The following is an 11,859-nucleotide window of genomic DNA, read 5'->3' on the forward strand; positions in this document are numbered from 1 at the left end:
TCATGACCAGGTACTCAAAGCAGTTGCTGAGAGCATAGCCTCAGCCATTAGCACCAGCAAGCAACATCATGCGCCAAAGAAGGCAATCTCATTCATCAAAGCTGGAGAGAGACCTCGTGCACGTCCAAAGACAACAACAGGACTCCTTCACACAGCCGCTGATTGGCAGCTACACGTTGACCTGGGAAAACAACTGAGGTTCCCCCAGCACATTGTAAAAATATCTCTACGGCCAGACATGATCATCATCTCAGAGGCTTCAAAACACCTCATCATGCTGGAACTAACAGTGCCTTGGGAGGAGTGGATTGAGGAAGCCAACGAAAGGAAACGTGCCAAGTACCAGGAGCTGGTGGAGGACTGCAGGGGCAGGGGCTGGAGGACTTTCTATGAGCCAATAGAAGTTGGCTGCCGTGGCTTTGCAGGACGCTCCCTCTGCAAAGTGCTTGGCCGATTGGGAGTCACAGGGGCGGCCAAAAGCAGGGCCATTCAATCCGCAAGTGAAGCGGCAGAGAAAGCCACGAGGTGGTTGTGGCTGAAAAGGGCAGATCCGTGGGTTGCTACTGGGACACAAGCAGGGACTTGATCACCCCGGCTGGGTCGCCTGGACGAGGGTGTATGATGTTGTGAGACCCGAAACACCCGATGAATCCAGGATATATCACTGATGATGTGTCCCAGTGCATCCAGGAGATGTATCTTTCAAATATATATATATATATATATATATATATATATATATATATATATATATATATATATATATATATATATATATATATATATATATATATATATATATATATATATATATATATATTATATATGTACACTACCGTTCAAAAGTTTGGGGTCACATTTAAATGTCCTTATTTTTGAAGGGAATGCACTGTACTTTTCAATGAAGATAACTTTAAACTAGTCTTAACTTTAAAGAAATACACTCTATACATTGCTAATGTGGTAAATGACTATTCTAGCTGCAAATGTCTGGTTTTTGGTGCAATATCTACATAGGTGTATAGAGGCCCATTTCCAGCAACTATCACTCCAGTGTTCTAATGGTACAATGTGTTTGTTCATTGGCTCAGACGGCTAATTGATGATTAGAAAACCCTTGTGCAATCATGTTCACACATCTGAAAACAGTTTAGCTCGTTACAGAAGCTACACAACTGACCTTCCTTTGAGCAGATTGAGTTTCTGGAGCATCACATTTGTGGGGTCAATTAAACGCTCAAAATGGCCAGAAAAAGAGAACTTTCATCTGAAACTCGACAGTCTATTCTTGTTCTTAGAAATGAAGGCTATTCCACAAAATTGTTTGGGTGACCCCAAACTTTTGAACGGTAGTGTATATATATATATATATATATATATATATATATATATATATATATATATATATATATATATATATATATATATATATATAGGGGTGTGCGAAAAAATCGATTCAAATTCGAATCGCGATTCTCACGTTGTGCGATTCAGAAACGATTCTCATTTTTAAAAAATCGATTTTTTTTATTTTTAATTATTTTAATTTTTTTTTTTTTTTTAATTAATCAATTCAACAAAAAAATACACAGCAATATATATATATATATATATATATATATATATATATATATATATATATATATATATATATATATATATATATATATATATATATATATATATATATATATATATATATATATATATATTAGGGGTGTAACGGTACGTGATTTGTATCGAACCGTTTCGGTACGGGGGCTTCGGTTCGGTCCGGAGGTGTACCGAACGAGTTTCCACACAGACATTTTAAGTAGCGTAGCGCACGTTGTGTAAACAATGCACACTGAGGCACAACACACGGCATGTTAGCAACGACCGGGCTACGACAACATGCAAAAGCCAAAACTGGAAGACCCTCCTGCCTCGTTAAGATCTTCCGTTTGGGAACACCTCGGCTGCGCGGTGCGGGGGACGGAGGTTTGCCGACATTGTTCAGCAGCGGTAAGGCATGCTTCTGCCAACACGTCAAACATACTAACCCATTTGAAGCGGCACCCCACGCCCAACTCCTGAAAAACAAACCCACACCATAATTTCTCCCCCACAAAATTTCACACACGGCACAATGCAGTCCGAAATGTACCGTTCTAATCCAGACTCGTCCATCAGATTGCCAGATGGAATAGCGTGATTCATCACTTCAGAGAAGGCGTCTCCACTGCTCTAGAGTCCAGTGGCGACGTGCTTTACACCACTGCATCTGACGCTTTGCATTGGACTTGGTGATGTATGGCTTAGATGGAGCTGCTCGGCCATGGAAACCCATTCCATGAAGCTCTCTGCGTACTGTACGTGGGCTAATTGGAAGGTCACATGAAGTTTGGAGCTCTGTAGTAACTGACTGACAAAGTCGGCGACCTCTTTGCACTATGCGCTTCAGCATCCGCTGACCTCTCTCTGTCAGTTTACGTGGCCTACCACTTTGTGGCTGTTGTTCCCAAACTCTTCCATTTTCCTATAATAAAGCCGACAGTTGACTTTGGAATAATTAGGAGCGAGGAAATTTCACGACTGGATTTGTTGCACAGGTGGCATCCTATGACAGTTCCACGCTGGAAATCACTGAGCTCCAGAGAGTGGCCCATTCGTTCACAAATGTTTGTAGAAACAGTCTCCATGCCTGATTAGGACACCTGATTCTGATTATTTGGATGGGTGGCCAAATACTTTTGGCAATATAGTGTATATATCTTTTTTTATTATTTTTTTAACTGTGTCCTTTCTAATCCATTTTCACAGCTTGTCACAGCGGTGTCTGCTAGCCATTTAGGCAAATCACTAAAAATGCATTTTCAGTCCTCCATTCCTCCAATAGTTCTTTTCGAGACCATCTATTTGGCCAAAAATTATGACGCTTATTGCTTTTTGATGGCGCTTAGGTTGGATGAATGCGACCCATTTGTTCAGACTGCAGTCACACTGGATACATATCTGATTTTTGTCCAGATATATACGAGGCTTGGGTCGGATGTGAAAAGTTTGGAGTTGTGTCATTCACGTTGCCATGAAAATAAAATACATGGCCTATATGGGCAAAAAATCAGACAGGCAGTGTGAACTGGGTTGATTTATTTGGGCATCTCATATTGAAAACTCTTGCTGTAAATAACTCTGTAGCCTATGGCAAAAAGACAATAACACATGCTTTCATAATTCTATTTGAAGTAAGAATAAAAACATTCAGTATATACAGGAATGTCACTAGGCTCTGTGGTAGCCTTGTCATTACAGTATTGCTTATTGCTAACGTTTTAATGCCACAAAAAATAATGTTAAAATGACCAAGCGGAACCTAAAGCAAAAATACAGTATGAATAGTAGACAATAAAATATACGTTTTTAAAGACATTTTTAAAATAAGCTGTTAAGATAAGAAAAATCATTGTGGACACGAAACCTCAGTCTAATCATGAATAAATGAATAGTTTTTGGTTTGCAACCATTATTATTAACGTCGTCTTCCTCTCTCTGTGCAGTGTTTGTTTAGTTTCACGTGAGCGCCAAATATGAGTTCATTATTAAGTCCATCTTACAGGAGGTTGTAATCATGCATGGCTGATACAGGAGCAGCACTGGAGGTTTCACAGGGGTTCTACATTTAAATCACTTAATTGTAGCCTACATTGATTGATTGATTGATTGAAACTTTTATTAGTAGATTGCACAGTACAGTACATATTCTGTACAATTGACCACTAAATGGTAACACCCCAATACGTTTTTCCAACTTGTTTAAGTCGGGGTCCACGTTAAACAATTCATGGTACATAAAATGTAATGGTAGTGCTTTGGTCAAAATTTTACATAGATTTTGTTTTAAAAGATTAAAGATTAAAGTACCAATGATTGTCACACACACACTAGATGTGGTGAAATGTGTCCTCTGCATTTGTCCCATCCCCTTGGGGAGCAGTGGGCAGCAGCGGCGCCGCGCCCGGGAATCATTTTGGTGATTTAACCCCCAACTCCAACCCTTTGTTGCTGAGTGCAAAGCAGGGAGGTTATGGGTCCCATTTTTATAGTCTTTGGTATGACTTGGCTGGGATTTGAACTCCAACCTACAGACCATCTTTAAGCCGTTTCCTGAATGTGTCTACAGAATGCGCCATTTTGTGGGCCGTCTTATTTACTTGCCGAAGTCCTGCTCCAGGCCAAGCCCTTTTTGACTGTGACTTCTCCCTGTCAGCCATGTTGTAGTTTTTAGCACTTCCATATCAAGTCTACTGACAGATACTCCTCAGGTCCTCCTTTATGTCCAATTTCACATGAAAGTGGTTGGTTTTTGACATCTTAATTGTCCAGCTTCCATACTCGTTTTTATACACTTTACAAGAAATACGTTGACGTAAAGTCTGTAGCTTGCTAGCTTGTGTACGCCAGCTTTCCGAGACTCTTATTTTATTAGCGCAGGCAGGATGAAGCAGCGCTTTTATTGTGAAGGTGGGAACTGTGCAGTCGGTCTTTAGAGTTTTGACGGCAGGTACGGCGCAAGAGTCTGTTGAAATAAAAAGTGTTTCTCGCCTTCCTGTCGGTCATTTTTTCTTAATAATAATCTCGCAGCAGCCAGCGTCATCTCACAAGACCCTCGGGTGCCGTGAATGTCAATCAAGTGACCAAAGTGACGTCATAGTGAAGATTGATGATCGCAAATTTTTAGGTCTATTTTTTTAATGCCCGACTGCCGATCGACCGACACACCCTCCGCGATCGACCGGTAGCTCACCGTAATGGGCACCCCTATGTTAGAAATATACGTTACTTTATGCATGTACATGTACGAGCCAGTCTGCCCCAGGGAAACAGAACAAACGTATTGACTACAACTTTGGACTACAACTAGATAAAAATGGCGGATTCGCAAATATATAGAGATATTTGCAAAATACACCACCAAGGTCTCAAATTCCAAACATCTTGTTTGGAGCAAGTTTGGTGGAAGGCAAGATTGTTTTGTAAATACTTTCACCATGCCTCCATGGTTTGATTTTACATTTTTGGGACTTATGGGGATCCCAAATACACAAAACAGGTGCCAGCAGTGGTTTTGCATACCTTTGAAGCATCTATCCTCCCTAAAGATGCAACAGGTGGACAAACACACGGTCCTCTGATTGCTTGGCATGAATAGCCTATTTGTTCAAGATTCTCAAGTTCTGTCCAACAAGACAAAGGAAGGCTGCCTTTTTAAAATACATATTCATCGGTCATCTTATGAGAGTATAATTTGAATCAAATGTGCCCTTTACAGTATATAAATGTAAATAAGTCACACACTGAGCTCTGGAGAGTTGGGATGAGTTTAAAAGCCATGTGGGATTGTCAGAACTGACACAATGAAACAGATCTGTGCGTGTTTTAAATACATTTCAGCGGAGGGAAGACATTTGGAATGCAAATTGGTAATAAACACAATGAATACTAATCCAACATAGTAATGATTCAAATGTAAACGTTAGCTAAAATATAATTTATATCATAACAAGTCTCAAAATCTAATTTTAAAATTATACATACTCTTTTTGTGATCTATTAACGCCACACCTTTTATCAGTGGAGACCCTCTTTGCTACTTCACCGTGCCTTCATGGATGACTTCAGTGCAACTGTGACGTTTTAATTTGAATTACCTGTGTGGACTTGCTTCCATTTCAAATGAATTGAGGAAGTGAATGCATGTTTGGAAAAAGAGGAAACGTCATGCCTTATGATTGCCATCAGTGCCACAAGAGCACGCCATAAGCAGTAGTTACCAGTAAAAAACTAACACACAATGGGAAAAAATAAATATCAAGTATTCCTCTTCCCACCTACTTAACTAATAAAGGTAAGGTAAAGCAGAATGGTGCATTGTGGTAGTGCAGATGCAGGAAGCCGTCTCAGCACTTGTGCACCTGTTATGGACTTGAGGGCATGTGGACTCCATTTTGACTCGCACTCCTGGCTTTGTGTAGGGCTGCTTGGATTCGGAAGTGAGTCCGAGATTCCATGGAGTAGTTTTTGTAATTTTGCCTGTAGAAAAACAATGACTGTTTAGCAACCATACTTTTTATTTATTTTTTGCTATTGCTTTAACGAAGGATGTGAACAAACAAATGTCAACCTTTAACAGGGTTGATTGATTGATTGAGACTTTTATTAGTAGGTTGCACAGTGAAGTACATATTCCGTACAATTGACCACTAAATGGTAACACCCGAATAAGTTTTTCAACTTGTTTAAGTCGGGGTCCACTTAAATTGATTCATGATACAGATATATACTATCATATATACTATCATCATAATACAGTCATCACACAAGATAATCACATTGAATTATTTACATTATTTACAATCAGGGGTGTGGAGGGGGGAGGGGGGGGTAGGATATGGACAGCAAGTAGTGGACATAGAGAGAGAGAGAGAGAGAGAGAGAGAGAGAGAGAGAGAGAGAGAGAGAGAGAGAGAGAGAGAGAGAGAGAGAGAGAGAGAGAGAGAGAGAGAGAAGAGAGAGATCAGAAGGCATAAGAAAAAGTATCTGCATTTGATTGTTTACATTTGATTATTAGCAATCCGGGGAAGGTGTTAGTTTAGGGTTGTAGCTGCCTGGAGGTGAACTTTTATTGCGGTTTTGAAGGAGGATAGAGATGCCCTTTCTTTTATACCTGTTGGGAGCGCATTCCACATTGATGTGGCATAGAAAGAGAATGAGTTAAGACCTTTGTTAGTTCGGAATCTGGGTTTAACGTGGTTAGTGGAGCTCCCCCTGGTGTTGTGGTTATGGCGGTCATTTACGTTAAGGAAGTAGTTTGACATGTACTTCGGTATCAGGGAGGTGTAGTGGATTTTATAGACTAGGCTCAGTGCAAGTTGTTTAACTCTGTCCTCCACCTTGAACCAGCCCACTTTAGAGAAGTGGGTAGGAGTGAGGTGGGATCTGGGGTGGAGGTCTAGAAGTAACCTGACTAGCTTGTTCTGGGATGTTTGGAGTTTAGATTTGAGGGTTTTGGAGGTGCTAGGGTACCAGGAGGTGCATGCGTAATCGAAAAAGGGTTGAACGAGAGTTCCCGCCAGAATCCTCAAGGTGCTTTTGTTGACCAGAGAGGAGATTCTGTAGAGATATCTCGTTCGTTGGTTAACCTTTCTGATTACCTTGGTTGCCATTTTATCACAGGAAAGGTTAGCCTCTAGAATGGAACCTAGGTAGGTGACCTCATCTTCCCTGGTGATAACAATGTCACCCACTTTTATGGTGAAGTCATTGACTTTCTTAAGGTTGATGTGGGACCCAAACAGGAGTGTGTTGGAATTTAAGTGCTTTTGAAGTTGTAAAATGTTGGAATACAACCCACATTTTGGAGGAAAATAGGACTGCAGGCATGTTTATTTCACCTTATACAGAAAGCTGAGATACAAGCTGGTTTTCAATATATAACACTTCTAACAAACAAAAAGATGAAGACTAAGCATCCTCTGTGTCCTTAAATGTGTCTGTGAAAAGAAGTTTGAACACCCATGATCTAATATATTAGGGCTGTCAAGTGAACATTTTTTAATCAGATTAATCACAATCTAAATCTGTGATTAATCATAATTAAATATGGGTTATTATTTGCTTGCATAAATGACATTTGCTGAATAAAATACCCCAATATTTGGGCACACATGCAATTCAGTAGACAGAATGAATGTCATACAGGAACGTTTTATATTTTACTGAACTGCAATTCATTGATTTGCTCAAATCTTGGTGAAAATAAGTATAGTAAAAATTAAGTGCACATTTTGAAAGTCTTTGCAGTTTGCAAAAATTTTGCAAACAAGGTACAGTTAATAACCAATAATGTAGTTAACACACTTGGCCTAGTGGTTAGAGTGTCCGCCCGGAGATCGGTAGGTTGGAGTTCAAATCCCAGCCGAGTCATACCAAAGACTATAAAAATGGGACCCATAACCTCCCTGCTTTGCACTCAGCATCAAGGGTTGGAGTTGGGGGTTAAATCACCAAAATGATTCCCGGGCGCGGCGCCGCTGCTGCCCACTGCTCCCCAAGGGGATGGGTCAAATGCAGAGGACAAATTTCACCACATCTAGTGTGTGTGTGACAATCATTGGTACTTTAATCTTTTAATCTTTATAAACAACTTAACATAGTGCACCATTTACACTGCAAAAACTGAAATCTAAGTAAGATTAAATATCTCAAATAAGGGTGATATTTGCTTATTTTCTGTCTGAGAAGATAACTCTCTCACTAAGCAGATTTTGTGTTAGAGTGTTTTACTTGTTTTAAGTGTTTTGGTCCTAAATTATCTCAGTAAGATATTACAGCTTGTTGCTGAGGTTTTATGGCCTATATTGAGTAAAACATGCTTGAAACCGGGTCCGTAAGGCTTCACTCTTAGGCCAGAATGACGAGGCCGTCGATTAGTTACAACTTGGTCACTTTATTTATAATTTCCACAGGGCACAACCGGACATCCACCATGCTATTAACACTCCTGCACATGCTAGCACTAACTCTCCTTACTTGCCCTACATACTGCCATTCTTAAAGGAGCACACACACACACACACACACACACACACACACACACACACACACACACGCACGCTACACTTACAACAGCTGCTTTAAAACACGCCTCTTTAAATGTGGCGATTAGTATTATCACCTTTGTTTCAAACTTAGGTGAACATTTAAATAATGAACATTCAGATCTGCACAAGGAGTTATAAAGAGTGACAGGTAATAATGTAATTGTTACATTTAGTTTAAATTTATTTAAACTAATTTTGAAAACACCCCGCGGGACCAGATTTTCTTATAAAATTCTTGACGGCGGGCCGGACTTGGGCTGCGGCCCATAGTTTGGACACCACTAATCTAAAGGATGCGTCAGTAATCCTCATAAAACTTAATGAGAAATGGAAATGGCCTTCCGCCCGAATGCAACTGAGATGGGCTGCAGCACCCTCTGCGACCCCGAAAGGTTACAGGCTGTAGAAAATGGATGGATGGATGGATGGAAATTTAACTTTTCGTGACTTCCAAATGGAAGACGCCAGCGTGCCGCACCTGGCCCGTGGGCCGTAGTTTGGACACCCCAATCTAAATGATGCATCAATAACCATCATAGCACTTACTGAGAAATGGAAATGGAAAGCGGTACACATGTTTGTCCTGACTATGGTTATAGTAGGCCAACAACAAATAGAAAGTGATGGGACATTAGCCATGATGTGAAGAGACCCATCTCTTTCATCTGCACCTTCGACTTCTTGCGGATTAATTTGCAGTTTGTTATTTTTAAGCTTTAATCAGTGCTGCCAAGTCATAAAAAAAGAACAATTCATTAATTATGATATGTAATTAATTAATCTAATCTGAAGTGTTAAGAGAGAAGCCCTCAATTTGAGGTATTTTCCCCTGACTGTATTACTGACATGAACTGTCATGACAGGTTTTATGTTTGTTTTTTTCTCTGTTCAGTGTTCCTTTGTTTCAGCGCTCCATCCTTCATTTTTTTTGCCACTTCCTGGTGTAAGTGCTGATTGAGCACGTCTGCCTTTGTGGTTAGTAATCAAGAGACTCACATGCCTCTGATCACTAATCAGTTTTGTTGATTAAATACCTTTTTACCAGCATGCTGTCTCCTGTCTCTGTATCTTGGGGTCACAACTACCGCAACGCTGCAAATGTTTAACAATTACTATATTATAAAGCTAAATATACAAACAAAACAGTGGCTTTATAAAGTCATTTATATTTTTGAACCGACTTAAAACAGATGCAGTCTGTTTTATTTAGTAAAACAAAACATCAGGTCCATATTAAGTACAACAAAAAGCACTAAGAACACTAATCTGAATTTGAACTTTTCCCCTGCTTCAGATTAATATGAAATAAATAAAACCGACCCATTAATCCCAGTGCTAACATATGTTACCAAAATAAATCAGAAAAGAAAGAAAACAGATTGAACAAATAAATATCTATATTTGTCACAATTAGATGTTGAACTTTGTAAAACATTTCCCACGGAGGAAATGTTGGCTTTGACATCAATGTGCTACATCACAGGTGTCAAACTCAAGGCCCAGGGACCACTTCATTTTATTTGGCCCTCGAAAGAAAATAAATACTTTTTATCTGCTTGACTTATGATTTCGAAGCAAGTTATTAATCAAATTGCCAAATTTTATAAATAGATTTCATAGCAACTTTGTGAAATTTACTGTGGTTTTGCAGCATTTTACTGTACATGAAAAAACAGTACCACTGGAAAAAACACTAAATTTTACGGAAATTTTTTGAGACTAACCTGTCAATTTTTTACTGTAAAATCTAAAACATTTTTTTTACATTGTACATAAAGAAAACAAATCATCAATGGCCCTCAATTAAAACAAGTTTTAATTATATCATGTTTTAAACCTTATTTAACGACAGAACATGAAGGTATATACTTACAAGTGATGTTTTTATTTTGTCCGGCAGCAGACAAGGCCTACGACACGCACGGGCAATTAAAAATAAAATGTTCCTACAGTACATGTAAATTTGCTCTGATTTTAAATATAATGTACACATCTTTGTACATGTGTTACATCATTATATTATGCAGATATAAGTTATAAGACTATTAAGTCAATTTAATGTGGGTCGAAACACAACAGCTTGTGTAATACTGTAAATCGATTTGCGTTACAAAAAAAACATTGTCCAACTATACACTCAGAACATGACGTCATTTAAACTATAAACTCACTTTAGACATGTCTTTAGGTGTATTGTGATTAATGTTGACTCTGTTAGGTATAAATCTCCTATCCCCAATATTTAGGGCCGCTAACATCACAAGCTTCACCCAGCCAAGTCTAGTGACCGAGTGAGACCTCTTTTTCACTGTGGCTACATATTATCTTTGTGCCGCATTCTGTTAGCCAATCACAAGACGATGGTGAGGCAACTTGCATACAGTAACAGTAACGTTAGAGATTTAAAATTAGATTAATTGAATTGAATGAAGATATAATTAATCGAAATTTACAAGATCATTTGACACCCCTGGTTTAAATACACATATTTTTACACTTAAGACATGAAAACACTACCTGTACAGATAAAGGTTTTATGATGGCAACAGTGTGTGCTTGGAATAGAATAGTTTCATTCTCATTATTTTCCATGGAAAATTAGTATGAAAATGGGGGTGAATGGAATGGAATGGAAGGTTTAGGTTCCAATGTATACTCCAACCAAATCATTACTAAAATTATTTTGATATGGTCACTTACTTTGCTGCTTCTAGTAGTTTTACAGCTTCATCATTTCGACCTTGCTCTAGACACAACAGGCTGTGCTCCAGCATTGCAGTGGGAACCAGGTAGTGGTCAAATTTGATCTGTGTCTCACTGCAGATTAAATAAATCAAATCAGAAAAAAAAACCCAGCATGAATGAAAAAAATATATTTTTTTAATCAATAACAAAAACTTGCATCTTACTTGCAAAGTACGAGAGTAAAGTAGTGTTCAGCCTCCTCGTGGTGTCCCAGGTGTTTGAGACATAGTCCCTTCAGGAGGCTCAGCAAACACTGGTCATCAAAGGAAAACTCAGTCCCTGGCAAAGGTCCATACAGCTTACAGTTATTGCATCAACAGAAAATAACCATACATCAGATATGATGTGGTTGATGATAGCTTCATACGTTTCATGTTGTCCAGTTTCGCTTGTGCCTCGTCCAGCGTTTTCAGCATGTTTTCAGTCAGATCTTTGTGTTTGCCTATGATCGTATAGCCGTTCCAAATGTACA

The 11,859-nt window shown here is 39.0% G+C and overlaps 1 protein-coding gene across 2 annotated transcripts in view; it reads right to left on the minus strand.

Annotated features, from left to right (window-relative positions):
- Positions 1–3,121: 3,121 nt before the first annotated feature.
- ttc39a (tetratricopeptide repeat domain 39A) overlaps positions 3,122–11,859 on the minus strand; it is a 97,448-nt gene continuing 88,710 nt past the window's right edge. For both annotated transcript variants that reach the window (XM_062039358.1, XM_062039359.1), the window contains 4 exons: positions 11,755–11,859; positions 11,552–11,666; positions 11,343–11,459; positions 3,122–6,072 (listed from right to left, as the gene is read on the minus strand). The exon at positions 11,755–11,859 is cut by the window's right edge and continues 7 nt beyond it. In XM_062039358.1, the coding sequence (XP_061895342.1) occupies positions 5,958–6,072; positions 11,343–11,459; positions 11,552–11,666; positions 11,755–11,859 (452 nt within the window). In that variant the 3' untranslated portion in view covers positions 3,122–5,957. The remainder of the gene's footprint in view (positions 6,073–11,342; positions 11,460–11,551; positions 11,667–11,754) is intronic.

The sequence above is a fragment of the Entelurus aequoreus genome, linkage group LG27, assembly GCF_033978785.1.
Source record: "Entelurus aequoreus isolate RoL-2023_Sb linkage group LG27, RoL_Eaeq_v1.1, whole genome shotgun sequence".
NCBI classification, from domain to species: Eukaryota; Metazoa; Chordata; class Actinopteri; order Syngnathiformes; family Syngnathidae; genus Entelurus; species Entelurus aequoreus.